Consider the following 20,257-nt stretch of genomic DNA (forward strand, 5'->3'; position numbering starts at 1 on the left):
AGTAACGCCTCAATTTTCCTCTCTTCGAACACGGGCTTGCTTTTCAAACATAGCGTTACGACTCCGTGAGTGATCCCGCGTCTCATTCGACATTTCGTGTTTTTTATCATCTCTATCTTTGTTCTTTTTCTTGCGGAACGATCCGGGGCCGCGTCTGCCGGGCCGCCTCGCGTCTTCTACCTCAAGATTTCCGTTCGCGGGGGTTTCTTGCTTGAAACTCCACAAAATTTCCGCCGGGTCGAACGGCGGCTGTTCATCGGCAAGTCAAGATTTCCGTGCGTTTCTTATGTTACGATCGTTCCGGAAGCAACAATTTACGTGAAATAAAGTAGCCGTGGTTGATGGTTTGTTTTGGTATTGAATTTATTGAATTTTCTTTTGCTCCGTTCACCTCGCGACACCCTCGTCAGGGTGGTCCCGGATTCCATCGATCGCGAATACGCATCGCGTAACGGCGTACACATTGTCTGGTCCTTCGAGCCGGATTCGTGTAGGTGTACGGAATCTCTGTGAGGTTCTCTCGTTCGTACTTGGTAGTGAACCGTGCTCCGTGCGGAGTTCAACATGAGTAACCTGCTCATAAAGCAGTGAGTGACGCGCCGTTCTATAGAGCGGACGCTTTCAAACTTTAAAAAATTGGGACGTGAAAATATCACCGCCGCCAAAGTCCGAAGCCGTATTGCCTCTCTCCAGGAAGCGTGGAGAAAATTCCAGGAAGTGCACGTGCAACTGCTCCGGAGCACCCCGGAGACGGATCTCCAGTCCGTGGATTATTTCCGCAACCAGGAATTTGAAGCGACGGAGGAAGCCTACCAGTCCACGCGAGACGCTCTGACGGACTTCCTGGAAGAGTTGGAGCCGGTCGTAAGCCCCGCATCTGCGTTTCATTCCACCGGTATTTTGGCTGAACCGCAAGGCCTCGCGATGCCGAACATGCCGAAAATTTGTTTACCGCTGTTCGATGGTAACTACGCCGACTGGGCGACTTTTCGCGATAAATTTATTTCTCTCGTCATACGCAATTCATCGTTAAGCGACTTCGCTCGCATGCACTATCTTGTATCGTCGTTAAAAGGTACAGCTCTGAATTGTGTTTCGACTCTTCCGGTCACCGCGGATAATTTTCGTTTGGCGTGGTCGGCATTGAAAGAGCGTTTCGACGACAAGCAGCGACTTATTTCGACTCATTTTGCCACTCTGTTTGGTATCTCGGCATTGCAAAGGAAATCCGCCGAAGACTTTGTAACGACCCTGCTTTCGCGTATACCGAATCGTCGGCTCGGTGCGGGATGCGCCCGTGCGCTCGTCGGTATTCCGGGATTCGAATAGATAGGGTCCGGAAATGCAGCGAGACTGGTAGATTAAATGTAAAAAAAAAGGTTTATTAAAATGACCAAGAAAATAACGCGTATTTACAATGTGTACACGAAGTGTGAGACGGCCGCGCGAGCGGCGGTTGAGGCGTTCGACAATTGTGATCGAAACACGCGGTGCCGGCGTATCCGCGACGCGCGAAAGATTCTATGGGCACGTGCCGTTCGGCGGCACGTGCGAATGCGAGAATAGATCGCAGGTGTTTGCGCGTTTCGCCGAAAAGCTTAGATAGTTCGCGGTATCGCTGACGGTTCGCGGAGATGGGAGGTGAAGCACCGGCTTGGCGTCGCGTACCCGAGAGCACTCGGGCGAGACAGAGATCTCTCTACCCCCGTGGTCGGCGACGGTGCGATAGGAAGCGTTAATTTGTGTGTTCGGTGATTCCACGCGCCCGGTGGTCGAGGTCCGAGATGACTCGGAGGAGGCAGAGTTCGCTCTACCCCTCGAGCTGACCGTGCCGGTGCGTTGGAAGTCGTGAGCACAATAGTTAGGAACGAGCCCCAGGATCACCTGGTGGAGACAGAGAGCGCTCTACCCCCGGATCGGCTCTAGGTTGTCGGAGATGCTGCTCGCAAGCGAGCGGATCGAGGACGGTCCCGCTGAGCTCCGGCATCGAGGTTTTATACAGAAAAAACGAGGGCGCCGGGCTTGCGGGGCTCAGCGGGGGTACGGATGATCCTGCCGTGGCGCCGAGGATCTCGTTACGGCGCGATCGCGAAACGGCGGTCCTCGCCGTCGTCGGCGCGTTCGGCGGCGTTCGGCGGAATTCGGCTAAGCCCGTGCGGGGACTTAGCCGCGAGACGATAGCGTAGCGCGTGCTATCGCCTATTCGGTAAATATAATATAAAAGTTTGGGGCGCACCGCGCCCCGGGTCCCCGCCAGCGGAGTTTTGCCGGCGGCCGGCCGTTGTTCTGGCCGGAACGGTGCATTTCCTGGGTGCACCGTTACAACTTGCAACTTTTACGTGATCGCGTTCAACATACCATTAGTCTTATGGAGCAATTAGGTCGCAGTCAAGCGGAGTTGTAAAGCGATTTTCTTGTATATTTTATAAAGCAAAAATTAGATCCCGTTACACGCAAGACGTGGAATTTAAAAAACAGTGATGCCGAGATTCCACGTCCGTATACCGAGTTGCTTGCGTTCTTGAGTTCGCGATCACGCGCGTTGGAAAATAACGACGATGTACTTGCGCCGAAATCCACGCGTTCAAACGCTACATCACGCGTGCATCACGCGTCTACCGCATCGTCGGCTTCTGTATCATCGAGCGTCTCTGCCTGTCCTTTGTGTAAGCGATCACATTACTTAACCTCGTGCTCGCGTTTTTCCGCGTTAACTCCCGTGGCAAGGTTGGAAACCGCAAAGAAATTCAACCAGTGTTTTAATTGTTTGAGCTCTTCGCACACGCTTGCCGCGTGCAAGAGCCAATACTCATGCCGGGCGTGTCAACAGAGGCATCACTCCATGCTACACATGGATTCGCATGTCTCGTCGGTCGCGTCGACGAACACCGACAAGGACACGAAACCACGCGCTGCTTCCGTGAGCGTGAATTCGGCGGTAACCAACACGGTCCCGCGTACTAATAAGCAAATTCTTCTTGCTACTGCGCGGGTCAAAATAAGTGTGCGGTCCGGACGTAGCATTTCCGTTCGAGCCCTACTGGATCAAGGCTCCGAGACCACGTTTATTTCAGAAAGTATAGCTCAATTATTAAGAGCTAAAAAACAACGTTCGCCCATTAACATTTCTGCCGTCGGTGGAGTACAAATCGGGCAGGATCGCCACGCTATTAACATATCGGTGTATTTTACGGATTTTAATTCATACCGGGAGTCCCGTTTTATTAGTCCGGAAAAGCATTTGGTTAAAATACTTTGGTTCCGAAAAACCGTTAGAGTCCAATGGCAAATTCCACGCCATAAATAATAAGCCGATAGAGACCTGTGGAAAAATAGAAACATGTATTAGTTTTCAATAATAGCCCGAAAATAGCTTTTCAATAAACTTGCATATTTTGAAAAACAACGAATTTCGAAACGACCTTCTTATAGAACGCGACTTCTTAAACGAAAATAATATAACGATAACTTACATTCCGAGTTCTTGGGAGAACCAAGGAGAAACGTTGTTTTGGCCACGGTTTGATGTATGCGAGATCACCTCGGTTGTGGAGACATCCCTCGAAGAGTGTAAGACGGACTTCGGACTTGAAATAGATAATAAAGTTAGAAAACTAATTTTGGATATAGAAAGAGCAGATATTCCCGAGATAGTAGACGATTATAAAGTAAGAATCAATTTAAAAGATAATTCTATATACGCGTATTTGCCCAGAAAATTCGCTCACGTTCAAAGATTTGAAATACGTAAAATAATTGACAATTTGATAGAACGGTATATAATCAAAAATAGTAATTCACCTTATTACTATGACGGTCATATATGTGTTTACATTATCATTTCTTGTGTACTCTTTTCTCAGTGTGTAAATCCTTTTCACTTATTTCCTTTAAAAATACATTAACTAAATCACGAGAACGTTTCTTACTACTGAACGAAGAATGTGATGACTTATTTTTATCATGTCTATCGTGTCTGTCACTCTTTCTGAGGCTAAACAAACGAATTTCAATTAAATTATAAAAAAAAAAATTTTAAGCTAATATTAAATAATAAGAATATTAAAATATTAAATATATTGTTACGCCCGGTATACGGAGCAGCGTGAAGCTGCCGGCTCGCTCCGAGGTTTCGGTTCCCCGTTGCTAGGGGAACGAAGATTATTGATTATGATTAAAATGACAGTTCTGCCCGTAACTTAATTCGGTGCGGAAGTATTTGTTGTATTTGGTTAAGTCCGATTAAACTCTTTTCTGTTCGTTTTCTAAATCCGTCTTCTTCTCTTTCGCGGAGCTCGAGCGCCGCGAGTGTGAGTGAGTGTGAGTGTGAGAAAGAGACGCGAACGCGGAGACGTTCGCCGACCCGTTCCCGGCGTAACAATATGTATGCATACCTATCTTTTGATGGAGATGGAGCATATCTTCGATGTGCTTTCTTTTTTTTTACTAGAACTATAATCGTCACGATAACGTTCATCTCCTTTTTCTTTGTCTTCCTCAGCCGCTTTTCTTTCTAAATCTGACCAATCTTTTCCCGATTCTTCGGAAATGCCTAACTCTTCTGTTAAAATAATATAAAGAAATATAGGGAAAATACAATATAAATTAACATAAAAATAAGTTGTTGGCGATAAAGTACCTTCACTGTCAGAAGCTTCAGAATATTTAGAATCATCGTCAGATTCTTCTTCAATTTCGAAATCGGATGGCTATTAACAAAAAAAATATATGTTTATAAATTTTACATTTTTTAACAGTTTTATTTGGTTAAATATCAAACCTCATATGCATCATCCTCTTCCTCTTCTTCATCATCAACTTCTTCATTTTCAGCATCACTTTCTGGATCTAAAAACGTCTATCCTCCGCTATCAAAGAATCCTTCAGGATCATCTGTTATAGTCTTCATAATCTTTGTCCAATTCAAAGACTGGACACCCTCCGAACTCATCTGATTTTTTTTCGTTTTCTTCCTTATCCTCAAAAGTGGTTTCATTTTTCTTGTACTCCTCATGAAGTTTACGTTTTTCTTCCTTCTTCTCAAATTCTTTCTTTTTCTTTCTCTCTCGTATTTGCGCAGCAGCCGCCTTTTTAATTCTTAATTTTTTTATTTGAGAATTTGCCTATAAAAATAATACCATATATGTTACCAATGCACAAAACGTAAACAAAAAAAATTCTAAACATTTAATTCACTATACAGGGTGTCCCAGATCAGTGGACGATGCCGTAAATAATAGGTAGATTTAATCGAATTAAAACGAAAAGTCCTTTACCATTTTGAAAAATTCTCAATAGTTTTTGAGAAAAAAATTAAAATATATAAAATTTATAAGCGTAAGAGCGACAAGAAAGCTGCGCGTGAGTGAGCGCGACAGGCGAATGACTAGAAATGGCACCGTCGTCTGTCGCGCTCACTCAGCCCACGCTTCCTCGTCGCTCTTACGCGTACATAAATTAATTTTTTTCTTAAAAACTATTGAGAATTTTTCAAAATGGTACAGGACTTTTCGTTTTAATTCGATTAAATCTACCTATCATTTTCGGCATCGTCCACTGATCTGGGACACCCTGTATATGAACCGCTTCATATATATACAATGGCAAATGGGGAGCGATGTATTGTTTTAAAATACTTATTATATTGTAAAGAAAATTATGTTATTCTGCATAATTATTATTTTTGCATCTAATATTGTTTCATAAAAAAATTAATTTTTAAGTAAACATTACATTTAAACTATAATGTATATTTTATAACATTTTGTATTCTATCGCATTAATTAAAAACACAACTCATATATGTATGTATGTATGTATGTATGTATATTATTTATTCTTTTATGTTATTAACATAAGGGAATATTAACTTCAGAGGAAAGTTCCTCACATCGAAAAAAATATTATTTATATCAACATATGTACACAAATTTACTGTTTAATTAAACAGTAAATTTGTGTACATATGTTGATATAAATAATATTTTTTCGATGTGAGGAACTTTCCTCCGAAATCTGATCCTTTATTTTAGTTTCCTTGTAGCAAAGACTGTGAAATTCTACAGCTAATATAGCATCGCTTCTTTAGCGAAATCGATAGCTGAAGTAAAGAAATTACTTTGCATTGATAGTAAAAATCTTGCAATCATTGCTAAGATTTTTAACATTTATTGCAAAGTATTTAGTCCTACAGCGAATTTAGTAACATTTAGCTAAATGACATGTGTCTTTGGCAGCAACACTTTTTGGGATTAACAGCTAAATGCTGAAAGCGAATAATTTTAACAAGAGCAGCAACAGTATTAGCCGTCCCTAGATCAGTGAAACAATTTAGTTGAAGTAACTATATTTTAGCTCATAATGCTAAGTCTTTTTTTGAGTGCGACGAGCGTCCCGGGCTCGCTGGCCCGACATTCGAGAACCACCGCGAAAGCAGGTCGTTTCAAATTGAATTTTCTTCGCGTTTCCGTCGGTCCTTGCGAGTTTTCGGCGCTACTGGATTCGGGATCCAGCCGAACCTTCCTCGGGGAGGAGGCCGTGGGGGCGCTAGAAAAACGCGGAATCAAAATTGGCGGAAAGACCGGGAATCGAGTAATCACTGCCACCGGTCAAATCGCGAGCGTCCAGGGAGAAGCCGCGATACCGATAACTTTACGGGACGAGACGCGGCAATTGAGCGTCTGTTCGTTAACGTCATTGGCATTACCGTGCATTTTAGGCATGGATTTCTTGGCGGCATTCGGGTTAGTGATAGATTTCGCGACGCGAGAATGGCACTTCGCAAATAATGACGCGGCAAAATATCGCTTTGAGCAGGGCGAGGCGCCCGTGCTCGAGAAACCACGGCGTTCCTTGGGAAGGAAACAGCCGAGCGACGAGATTCGGACGACTCCAGGGGAGTCGCGCCGAAAATCGGGAAACGCGGCGTCTCCGGCTGACTCGCGTGGGCGAACAGCATGGGTTCCTCCGAGGCGGGGGAAAGAAGCGCGAGCGGATCCAGGTTTCGCGATATGCTGCGGTCTCAGCGAGCTCTCGCCCGACGAAGGGAAGATGCTCGCCGAATTTTTGGCTTCCGAGATCCGGGGGGATCCGGAAAGGCCCGGTGCCACGACGCTCGCGGAACACAAAATTGACGTCGGGAATGACGCGCCGATAAAACAGCGATACTATCCGGTTTCGCCTAAGATACAAGAGGCTATTTACGCGGAAGTCGATAAAATGCTCGAAGCGGGAATAATAGAGCCGTCAAAAAGTGAGTGGTTGACGCCGATAGTAATGATTAAGAAACCGAACGGTAGCTATCGATTCTGTTTAGATTTTCGGAAATTAAACAGTGTTTCAAAGAAAGACGCGTATCCATTACCATACATGAACGCGATTCTAGATAAATTGAGGGCCGCGCGTTACATCTCAACGATAGATTTGAGCCAAGCGTACTTCCAAATTCCGCTCGAAAAAGAAAGTCGCGAACTTACGGCGTTTACCGTACCAGGACGTGGATTATATCATTTCACGAGAATGCCGTACGGATTAACGGGAGCTCCTGCGATTTTTCAACGATTGTTGGATAAATTAATCGGGCCGGAAATGGAACCTCACGCGTTTGCGTATCTGGACGACATCGTGGTCGTCACACGAACGTTTGAAAATCACTTAGTGTGGCTCGGAAAAGTTTTCGCGAAGATTCGTGAAGCGGGACTTACAATAAATCCCGAAAAAAATAAATTTTGCCGCTCGCAGGTGAAATACCTTGAATTTTTAGTGCAAAATGACGGTTTGAAAGACGACCCGGATAAAACGGAAGCTATTCGGAATTACCCTCCGCCGCGAAATATTAAACAATTACGGCGTTTTATCGGTATGGCGTCATGGTACCGGCGCTTTATTCCGCAGTGTGCGACCGTTCTCGAACCGTTAACGCGTCTTCTCAAGAAGAACAACTTTTGGGGTTGGGGGGATGCTCAAAAGGCGGCTTTTGAGCTAGTTAAAGAACGAATTACCACCCCGCCTACACTCGCGTGTCCAGATTTTTCGGAACCGTTCGTGTTACAGACCGACGCGAGTTCTGTAGGTCTCGGGGCCGTATTGACGCAGGATATCGACGGTATAAAACGGGTAATAGCTTTCGCGAGTTGTGCATTATCAGACGCGGAGACGCGATACTCTACAACCGAACAGGAGTGCATCGCGGTTGTATGGGCCATAAAAAAATTTCGCCCTTATTTAGAAGGATATTCTTTTCGTGTAATAACGGATCATAGCAGCCTCCGGTGGTTGCATAATTTAAAAAATCCGACGGGAAGATTAGCGCGATGGGCCTTAGAACTTTTAGAGTACGATTACGTTGTCAAACATCGTAAAGGCGCGATGCACCACGTACCGGATGCACTCTCGCGAATCCCGGAAAGAGACGGAGATCTCTGTGCTATCGCGGTCGAAGCAGACAAGTGGTACGACGCGAAGAAAGCGGAAGTCACGGCAGACCCGCAAAAACATATCGAATGGCAAATCGCAGACGGAGAACTATACTTTCGGAAACCTCGCGCGGAGATATCGCAAGCCGTGACAGATCTCGATCAATGGAAATTAGTAGTACCGCAGAAAGATAGGATAGAAATTATTCGCGAGAATCACGATCCGCCGCAGGCTGGACACCTCGGAATTGAGAAGACGTACCGTTGAGTTGCGACGCGATACTACTAGCCGCGTCTGCACAAAACGATCGTGAATTACGTGCGTAGGTGCGATACTTGCCAGAAAACGAAAGTCGAACAAGACGTACCGGCCGGACTGATGGGACGACGCGTTATCGAAGCCCCGTGGACCGTGGTCGCCGCGGATATTATGGGACCGTTACTGACCAGTAAATCGGGTCACGCGTATTTACTCGTTCTACAAGATCTTTTCACGAAATGGGTTGAGTGCTGACCACTCCGAAAAGCGACGGGATCGAAAATCCGCAAAGCTATCGAAGATTTAATTATTTTTCGATGGGGCGCACCGCGCGTACTGCTCACGGACAACGGCACGGAATTTAATAATCGAGATATTAAAGAACTAACGAACAAATACGACCTTTATCATTCAACTGTTCCGCCGTACCATCCACAGGCTAACCCGGTCGAGAGAATTAATCGCGTTTTAAAAACCATGATTACCGCTTACTTAGAGAGAGATCACCGCGAATGGGACGTACAGTCACCGGCAATAATGGCCTGTCGCGCTGCGGCGACGGCGGCTCCGTGCGTGAGGTGGGGTAGTGTGCGTGAGGCCTCACCGCGGATCGCATACGTGAGGCATGGAACGCCGAAAGGAGCGAGAGGACAGGGGAAAATTTGGTGGGGGGCGTTCTCATGCTCTCTCTCGCTCGCGACCCGTGAGTGTGAGAGAGATAGAATGAGTGAACGCTAAGGAATTATTATAGGCGCACCTTCGCTCTCTCTCTTGCACGCGTTCGTGTTTATACGGTTAGACAAGGATAGAAGTATATCGCTAGAGTACGCTATTAATTCTAGCGTATACTTTCAGACATTTCGCGACTTTTAACAATCAAAATTAAATTCTCATGTTACTTAGATTTTAAATATATATTTTTACATTACGTATAAATTAATTTTGAGATAATTTTCGTTTTCTGTCTTGAGAAAGACAATTTTTTTCTCAAGATAGAAAACGAAAATTATCTCAAAATTAAATTATACGTAATGTAAAAATATATATTTAAAATCTAAGTAACATGAGAATTTAATTTTGATTGTTAAAAGTCGCGAAATGTCTGAAAGTATACGCTAGAATTAATAGCGTACTCTAGCGATATACTTCTATCCTTGTCTAACCGTATAAACACGAACGCGTGCAAGAGAGAGAGCGAAGGTGCGCCTATAATAATTCCTTAGCGTTCACTCATTCTATCTCTCTCACACTCACGGGTCGCGAGCGAGAGAGAGCATGAGAACGCCCCCCACCAAATTTTCCCCTGTCCTCTCGCACCTTTCGGCGTTCCATGCCTCGCGTACGCGATCCGCGGTGAGGCCTCACGCACACTACCCCACCTCACGCACGAGAGCCGCCGTCGCCGCAGCGCGACAGGCCATTATTGCCGGTGACTGTACATATTAATGAATTTCGTTTCGCATATAATTCGACGCATCACGAGTCGTTGCAAACTACGCCCGCGTTCCTCAATTTTGGGAGGGAACCGCAACTGGTAGGAGTTAAGCTCGGAAAAACCGAGGCGGACGTAGAGGTTGAGCCTACAGAGCCCGAAAAATGGAAAGAGCGCATGGAGCGCATTTAACTTTTACGGGAATGGATTACTGAAAATTTAGAAGAGGCTCAACAGAGGCAAGCGCGATATTACAATGCTCGGCATAGAAATCGTCGGTTTAATATCGGTTATCAAGTCCTTAAGAAGCAACATGTTTTATCGTCGGCCACGCAGCACATTGCAGCCAAACTCGCTACGAAGTTTCACGGTCCATTTATAATAACTAAAATCTTGTCGCCTGTCGTTTTCGAGTTTGTGGTTAGATCAGGACAACCAGGGGGAAAAATACATGTCAAAGACTTAAAACCCTATAACGACCCTTCTAACTCCTAGGAACCTATTAACAATAAGGAGCTCTCGGACCGCTATGTCGGACCAGGTGAGCGAGGTTGGCGCTCTGTTGGAGGACCTGAGCGTCGGTCGAGAGGGCTTTTGGAAGGCCGCAGAAATAGCCATCTGCAACCATTACCTGCATCTGCAGCGATTCTGCGGCGAAACGGTGGAAGAACAGCTGAAGCGGAGGAAGATCCCTAGGATAATACGGGTCGAACCCCTTCGCAAAGCGATATCACTACCCGCCTTGACCGAGAGCAAACCGCCACTGTGGTGGGCGTCGGAAAAGCACTGACCCAGCGTCTCCGAGAGCAGCAGCAGTTCTGACGAGAGCGAAATTATTCCAGAGGCCGGATACCGCGGCAATATGTTAATGCGGTCCCTGGTCGAGCCTCGGATGGTGGCAGAAGAAGGTGCGACCTGGGATTGAGAACCAAAAGAACCCAAAGCACGAGAACTCCAGCTACCAGAGACAGAAGCGGGACCGGTACCCAGAGTGCAAGCAGCGACAAGGCGCCCCGAGCTCCGTAGGGACCGCGAGCGATGCTGGAATTGCGGGTCGCGGCATCATTTTATGCACCTCTGCCCGCAACCTCGCCAGCGAGATTATTGCTACCGCTGCAGACGTCCGGGAGTTACCGTCCGGAGCTGCCCGGAATGCGGAGAAGCATAAAGGGCCCAGCGCCCGTTCGTCCCAAAGAAAGGAAACGTAGGGAAGGAGGCTCCCCAACGACGGAGTGGACAGCCCGGGATAAGAAAGGCTGACGACAAGGATCAAAGGCGCCGCAACTAGAACCAGCCTTCGTTTTATTTAAGAAATGCCTTGTTTCGTCCCACATTATTTTTTTTCTTTTTCCTTTTTCTCCTTTTTTTTCCTTTTTTTTCTCTTTTCTTTTTTGTTCTTTTTATCCCGGGGGGAAGAATTAATTTTTTTTTTTCTTTCGTTTCTCTCTGTTACTGCTCCTTGCAAGCGGCACCGAGCAAGCCAAATTTTTTTTTGTGTATTAACGAGTTTAATTTGCTTTCTTTCTTTGGTTGTTCTGTTACACTATTTAATTATTATGTTAAGATTTTCTTTTTTTGTGTTATTGTTACACCGATAGTATTATTTTTTTTTTGTTTGTAACGCTTCCTCACGAGAGGAGCCATCCCGATAAGGCCACGTTAGATGGCACTCGGCCCGAAGAGCGGGACCAAATAAAGCACTGCTAGTGCAGAAGAGAAAGTGGATACGGAGTACGCATTTTGTTAAACTATTGTTCTTTTTTTTTTCCTCTCTACTCCCTGACATGTAAGCCAGACCTTCACCAAGAAGGGTTACCGCCTCCGGAAATCCCGCCGGGCCCGCGGCCAAAGAAGGCTTCATGAGAGGTGAAGGGCTGCGGGTGGAAGACCCCCGATGTACTGCTCTCTCTTGGCGTGGGGGAGTTGTGACGTGGCGGCTTTCGCTACTTCGTCGCAAGTAGATGAATATAGGCCGGTTCTGGACCAATTCGTGTTAGTGTGTCCGTGTGACCTAGGGCGAGGGGTAATGACGTCACGCGGGGAGGGGTGTTTTTCCAGGAATCACCCCTTTGTCTGCGATTCTCGGAACAGATTGTTTATAAATATAACAATAACATAAAAGTTATGAAATTTGATATTTTAATTACGTAATTTGATATTTTTTTAAATAGATAAGTGCGTTATCTCGCCGCGGTATTTTCCTGCGGCATCGCAAATTTCAAAGGGTTGGAATTTTTTCAAAAGGGGAAGGGGGGGTCTTATTTTTCACAGGGGGTAAGGGGGGATGTTGGGGGTGATCACGCGAGTCTTAGTCATGGCGTCGGCGGCGAGCGGCGGGGCGGCGGCGGATCGCAAAGGATCGCGCGCCCATCGTTCCCTCTCGCTCGCACCCGTTCGCGCCGCCTATCGTTTCCTCTCGCTCGCTCTCGTTCACGCGTTCGTCACCATCGACTACGACTCGCTCGCACCCGTTCGCGCCGCCTATTGTTTATCAACAATTCTTTTACACGCTCATACGATTCGAATGCGGGTGACGCTGCACGTACACCCCCGGCTAATCGCTCCTCCTTCTTATCTTATTTCTCTGTCACCCAGATACGTATATTGCATACGAACGAGGCGGGACTCACGCCTCACAATTATAATAAAATCAAGGATGGAATAGAAGCGATTAAAAAAAATGATACGTGTCGATTACAAAAGTATATATTTATTATATGAATATGCGTTACAATATATTACACATTTTTTATACATTTATTACAAGCGCAAGTAGTTCGCAATCTACAATTTGTTGTTCGTCGAAGGAATCGCTGCTGCGTATAGCGCTCACCGCCTCGGTGCGATTTCTCGATGCGGAAGCGATTTTGCAAAATCGCTCGAATTTGTCGTCGATCAGTGATAAAAATTTTAGCTCCGAGCAACATCGATGTTGCTGGAGTGGGGGATCACGCACACACGCCAGCGTCCTGTCGGTGAGCGCGCTTCGCTCGGCTTTCAGAAGAGGACAGATATATATATGTTCCGTCTTCGTCGCACCGAGGCAGCTACGATTCGTAGCCTACGAATCGTAGCCTTCGAGTTACGCGGTGACTAAGACGAGTGCTCGCATCGTGCGAGCCGCGTGAATCGCGGGCACCAAGATGCATGTTTTTTTACAGGCTGTATGTTAGAATATGATGTGGTCTTCCGCACTACCCAGGAGGTGCCACTTACAGTGCGTTAGGTTTTTTAACGTGGACCTTCGCCAGTAGCCAAATCATACCACATTTCTGAATTGTCCAACACGCAAAGTGTCCGACAAACTTAATATTAAATTGTTAATAAATAAACTGTCCAACACGCAGTGTCCGACAAACTTAATATTGAATTGATAAAAAAAAAACTGTCCAACACGCAAAGTGTCCGACAAATTTAATTTTAAATTGATAATAAATAAACTGTCCAACACGCAAAGTGTCCGACAAATTTAATTTTAAATTAATAATAAATAAACTGTCCAACACGCAAAGTGTCCGACAAACTTAATATTGAATTGATAATTAAACTTCTTTTTTTCATAAATAAATTATTTATAGCATTGTAGACGAGGAAGGACCAGCCATGTCACTATCATCTGCAGTATATAATGTTAGATGACTTTCTTGTTTTTTATGACATGTAGAATATAATTTGTCTGTTGACATTAAAGATAAATGCTCTTCATTGATGTTAATATTTAGAGCGGTTTCCTTTCTCGCTTTTAATGCTGACTCAAACACGCATAAAGCATTTACGTTTGCAGGTGCAAGTTTGTTTCGTTTTTTAGTTTTTATATCTGGTAAAAAGGAAAAGATTCTTTCGGAATCGGCATTTGAATTTGGCAATGATCTAACAGCATTCAAGACAGACTTTAAATTAGGATATCGATGACTTTTTAAAATTTTTTTCCACAATTCATCAAACTGTAATATTGCTAACAAATCTTTATCTGATTCTGAAAAATCTTTGTATAATGCAAACCACTCTTTCTTCAAATCTTTTTCATCAAAGCCTCCAAAGGTGCTCACGATATAAGAGACATCACGAAATGAACTTTCTCTATTACTATCACGTAAAGCCGTATTAAATTCAAAAACTTTTAATTTTGATAAAAAAGCATCACGTATTGGTAGCCTTTTGCAAATGTCTTGTGCAGCTGTTACGTAAAATTGCAAACAATCTCGTCGAATGTTTGCAACAACGTCTGCATGTCCTTCCGTAATTAAATTATTTAGATATATTCGACATTCTTCTCCTAAATATATTTCATTTATTGAAATTTGATTTTCTGTTTTATCAAACTCTGGCATATCAATTTCTTTTAAACTGCTTAATAGCTCAGGTTTTAAAAAATTTCTACAAATGCCACATAAGAATTCTAAAGATTTTCTGTTTAATACTTGGATTCTTGTTTCTAGGCTTTGGAAAAAGAGATTGAAAGAATTAAAATGATACAAAATATGTTTTAAAAATAATAGGTAAGCTTTTGTATCAGGTTTTTGCATTATAGAAAGTATATATTCTCCAGATTTTGTTCTTTTGTTTTTTCATCATCAAACGGCACAAGTAATTCCACGTTCATATTTTTGTCACACATATCATTTATATCTTTTTTTTTCTATTTTCATTGTTAATAATATATACTTCGGATTCTGCATGACGATAAATATTCGATAATTTAGCCACCATATATATTTTACAAAATGTACAAAAACAAAATTTTTTATTATGTGATACTTCGCGCAACCATGGTTTAAATATTTCAATATCTAACCATTGTTGTCGGAATGTTTGCCGTGCCCCGTAACTAATATTTTTCTCGTTTGCATCATTATTTGTTTCAAAATCGGTTTCATTAATTTTCTCATTATGACACGCAGAATCCGCATGTCGTGATACACATGTATTGCACGAAAAATCTTTTTTACAAATAATACAATGATATAAACTATCATCTGAGGGAACTTTTCGTATCCAAGATTTATAGCGATCATCAGAAAGCCAAGCTTCAACAAAGCTTCGCTTAGCTTTCTTTTTCAATAAATCGCACATTTTAATGTTTTATATATTATAAATATTAGATACGAAAAAATAAAAAATAAATTGAAAAGACTTACAATCTGTTGCAGCTTTCTGTAATAATTATTTCTCACAAAAACTATTACAACTGAGCAAATAAACTGTCAATATATACTAATTTAACTGTAAAAGTACTTTCAGTATATGTAATAATTTTTTATTTATCGTTTCTGCTCGCGGTCACGAAGCGCTCGTAGCTTAGGGCAAAACAAATGTATTGTATATAATCGCTTACAAAGTTATAAACAAGCAGTAGACGTCTAAAAGCGAGTAAAGATGAGCGAAAATCCTCGTAAGTAATATACATAATTGTTATTTTTTTTGTAATTCATTATCTATTTTCAAGTTTTCAAAAATATTGTAAAATTAATACTTTTTTTATTTTTTAGAAAATAGTGCATTAGAGCGGCTCGTAGAGGTAGAGCGTCAGATAACTGCTCTTTTAGACCAGCATAAGCAGTTGCAGGACCAACTGCAACAACAGCCGCATCCGCAGCCGCAGTCGCAGCCGGAGCAGCAGCCGCAGCCGCAGCCGCAGCAGCAGGAGCAGCAGCAGGAGCAGCAGCCGCAGCCGCAGCAGAAGCAGCAAAGTAATAACAATATTTAAATTCATATTTATTATTTATATTTAGTATATACTTATTTTTTTATTTACACATTTTAGAAAAACGAAAAAGAGGTTACGCGGCCGGACGTTCGCGAGAAACTTTTTGGAGAGGCCGGGGCGGCATGCGAGGCCGGGGCGGCATGCAAGACCGAGGCGGCATGCGAGGCCGGGGCGGCCAAAAAATTTATCAATTTTTTTTTAATTAATAAAATAAAAATTTAAATAATATTGCCGCTCTTCTTTTTCATTTACTCCCGTAAAAAATTATCCTTCCTACATATAGTATACGCATTCTGTCGGACACTTTGCGTGTTAGACAGTTTATTAACAATTTAATATTAAGTTTGTCGGACACGTTGCGTGTTGGACAATTCAGAAATGTGGTATGATATGGCTACTGGCGAAGGTCCACATTAAAAAACCTAACGCACTGTAATTGGCACCTCCTGGGTAGTGCGGAAGACCACATCATATTCTAATATACAGCCTGTAAAAAAACATGCATCTTGGTGCCCGCGATTCACGCGGCTCGCACGATGCGAGCATTCGTCTTATTGTTTGTCACCGTAACTCGAAGGCTACGACTCGTCGCCTACGAATCGTAGCTGCCTCGGTGCGACGAAGACGGAACATATATATATCTGTCCTCTTCTGAAAGCCGAGCAAAGCCGAGCGAGGCCGAACGAAGCGCGCTCACCGACAGGACGCTGGCGTGTATGCGTGGTTCCCCACTCCAGCAACATCGATGTTGCTCGGAGCTAAAATTCCCATCACTGCATCGAGGGTATGCGCTATACGGTTTATACTATTCGAGACGTTCTTTTTGAACGCCTCTAAAATCTCTTTTTCAGTACGTACGTTTCGATGTACATTATAATCGTAATGTAGTGGATTTTTTCGGTATACGCCGAGGTATTCCAATTCTCTCGCACGTCAAAGACGCCTAAAAATTTTTTTCGGTAACAATTATTAGTAATTGACTACTCGCAATTACTTCTATTTATCGAAATTAAATAACATATTGAATAACATTAAAAAACAAATTAAATTTGGGAATCTTTCTGCGTATACACGTACTGCTCTAGCTGCGCTTTCTCCAGCAAAACCGTAACATATTAACATGTCGGTATATTCGATCGACGTATAATTCATTTTGCAATGCGAATGTAACAAAAAGCTATCACCGTGCGTCGACTAGCCGAAGCAAGAACATCTTTGTTGCCGAGCAAGAGAGACGAAGTTCTCGATTTGCAATTGTTTTTTCTAGAGTTCTATGTGCTTGCTTTCGGCTAGTCGGCTAGTCGACGCACGGTGATAGCTAGCTTATTGTTAGATACGTATTTTATGTAAAATCAAGACTCTTCCAAAAAAAGACTTCTCCAAAATCAAGATTCCCTCAAACAAAGATTTCCCAAAAAAAGAACCCCCCTAAAAAACTCCGAAAACCAAAACTCCTCTCAAAAAAAGACTTCTCCAAAAAAATAATTCTCAAAAAAACTCCTACAAAAAGACTACAAAAAAAAGACTCCTCCAAAATAGAACATAAAATGTGTACATTAATATCAAATACTCTCTATAAAAATAATGAGATCAAATAATTGCGCCAAGAACCTAAAGAAACTAGAAAATTATATTTAAGCAAAATCAAGACTCCCCAAAAAAAGACTTTCATCAATCAATATCAAATATTCTTTATAAAAATAATGAGATCAAATAATAGCGCCAAGAACCTGAAGGAGCTAGAAAATTTTAGAAATTACAAACCCATGTGAAACCGTAAAACGTAGACCTAGGTTCGCCCCGATGATAAAACGTAATTAACATTATAAACCCATGTGGAACCGTAAAAACGTAGATCTAGGTTCGCCTCGATATGATATAACATGGTAATGTAAAGAAAGAAAATTATATTTAAGCAAAATCAAGACTCCCCCAAAAAAAGACTTTCATCAATCAATATCAAATATTCTTTATAAAAATAATGAGATCAAATAATAGCGCCAAGAACCTGAAGGAGCTAGAAAATTTTAGAAATTACAAACCCATGTGAAACCGTAAAACGTAGACCTAGGTTCGCCCCGATGATAAAACGTAATTAACATTATAAACCCATGTGGAACCGTAAAACGTAAACCTAGGTTCGCCCCGATATGATATAACATGGTAAAATGTAAAGAAAAAAAAACTTGGCGCTGCGAAACCAAATCTTTAAAATCGAAAAAAACATTCTTTAAAATTTCAAATTATAATTTTTTGCTTTTTACGATGTGCTATGCATCAGATTTTTGTAACCACACCGGATGTATATTAAGATTTATAATACATCCGACAGTCCGCAGTCTGTAAAAGTGGGACGGCAAAAAATTTGCTGCATTGCGCATTTTCAATATATTTTTATTTTATATTAAACATATTTTTTATGTCATCACCCTTCTTGTTTTTTCTCCCTCACCCTCTTTCCATCTTTTTTTTAAGGAGGTAAAAAATTTGTTGCATTGCTGAATTTTAATATTTTTTATTAAAATTCTTTACTTTTATTATTTTTTTTTTTACATTTTCTATTCAATATTTTTTTTTTTTATTTTAAAGATTTGGTTTCATAGAGCCAAATTTTTTTTTTTTTTTTTTTTTTTCGATTTTAAAGATTTGGTTTCGCAGCGCCAAGTTTTTTTTTCTTTACATTTTACCATGTTATATCATATCGGGGCGAACCTAGGTTTACGTTTTACGGTTCCACATGGGTTTATAATGTTAATTACGTTTTATTATCGGGGCGAACCTAGGTCTACGTTTTACGGTTTCACATGGGTTTGTTATTTCTAAAATTTTCTAGCTCCTTCAGGTTCTTGGCGCTATTATTTGATCTCATTATTTTTATAAAGAATATTTGATATTGATTGATGAAAGTCTTTTTTTGGGGGAGTCTTGATTTTGCTTAAATATAATTTTCTTTCTTTACATTACCATGTTATATCATATCGAGGCGAACCTAGATCTACGTTTTTACGGTTCCACATGGGTTTATAATGTTAATTACGTTTTATCATCGGGGCGAACCTAGGTCTACGTTTTACGGTTTCACATGGGTTTGTAATTTCTAAAATTTTCTAGCTCCTTCAGGTTCTTGGCGCTATTATTTGATCTCATTATTTTTATAAAGAATATTTGATATTGATTGATGAAAGTCTTTTTTGGGGGAGTCTTGATTTTGCTTAAATATAATTTTCTAGTTTCTTTAGGTTCTTGGCGCAATTATTTGATCTCATTATTTTTATAGAGAGTATTTGATATTAATGTACACATTTTATGTTCTATTTTGGAGGAGTCTTTTTTTTGTAGTCTTTTTGTAGGAGTTTTTTGAGAATTATTTTTGGAGAAGTCTTTTTTGAGAGGAGTTTTCGGAGTTTTTTAGGGGGGTTCTTTTGGGAAATCTTTGTTTGAGGGAATCTTGATTTTGGAGAAGTCTTTTTTGGAAGAGTCTTGATTTTACTTAAAAAGTTTGTCGAGAATGCTTTTCGCGCGCTTATACTTGGCGCTTTTTTATACCTTTTTTTAAAAAAAGGTAATTTTGGGGAGATTTCATTCATTTTGTAGTTTATAATCAACAATATTAATGTACACATTTTACGTTCTATTTTGTTAAAATTTTTTTAGTCATTTTGTAGTTTTTGTGGATTTTTTGGGGAAAATTTTTTTGGAGAAATTATTTTTGGGAGTATTATTTTTGGTTAAAATACACATTCTGTTTTATTTTGGGAAGAGTAATGTTGAGGGGTTATATCAATAGAGACACGTTAGTATTTTGCGTTTTACATATAACATGCAGCAAAACTAACCATGTTATTACACTACATGTCATTTATTCTTAGCTATCTTGAGATTTTCGGATTTTAACAACAATCCAACCAATCGCTTTCTAAATAGGTTCCGTTTAAAGCTTGTATATTATTGATTGATTTTTTTCCAGAAAATTTTTGACATATATAATAGAATGGGCCCCATCCAACGCCCATTCTCGTGAGACGCACCAAATTAATACTTTTCGTCTCTCCGTTGCAATGTTACATTTAACACCTCTAACGTTTTTATAAAAATATTGGTCTCAGGCGCACAGCAGCCTTTTGTCGGCGCACAGCAGCCTTCTGTCTGCGCACAGCAACCAATATTTAAAACCAACGCCCATTTTTGTGAGACGCACTAAATTAATACTTTTCGTCTCTCCGTTGCAATGTTACATTTGAGACCTGTAACGTTTTCATAAAAATAATGGTCTCAGGCGCTCAGCAACCTTTTGTCGGCGCACAGCAGCCTTCTATCTGCGTACAGTAACCAATATTTTAATTATTTCGCAAAATTTCCTATTCAAAGATATTAATATTTTCTCATTCCATCATTGTTATTAATCATTACGCAAGGTTTCTTATTCAGAGCTATTGAGATTCTTT

General features: G+C 41.7%; 1 protein-coding gene across 1 annotated transcript; it reads right to left on the bottom strand.

The window, feature by feature from the left end:
* Positions 1-4,394: 4,394 nt before the first annotated feature.
* Positions 4,395-6,739, bottom strand: LOC139106692 (FACT complex subunit spt16-like). Its single transcript, XM_070663630.1, has 5 exons — positions 6,707-6,739; positions 4,937-5,123; positions 4,781-4,848; positions 4,640-4,709; positions 4,395-4,561 (listed from the first exon to the last, which is right to left on the bottom strand). Exons 1-5 carry the CDS (start codon positions 6,737-6,739, stop codon positions 4,395-4,397), a joined length of 525 nt encoding a protein of 174 aa, XP_070519731.1.
* Positions 6,740-20,257: the final 13,518 nt, after the last annotated feature.

The sequence above is a fragment of the Cardiocondyla obscurior genome, linkage group LG11 (genome assembly GCF_019399895.1).
Source record: "Cardiocondyla obscurior isolate alpha-2009 linkage group LG11, Cobs3.1, whole genome shotgun sequence".
NCBI classification, from domain to species: domain Eukaryota; kingdom Metazoa; phylum Arthropoda; class Insecta; order Hymenoptera; family Formicidae; genus Cardiocondyla; species Cardiocondyla obscurior.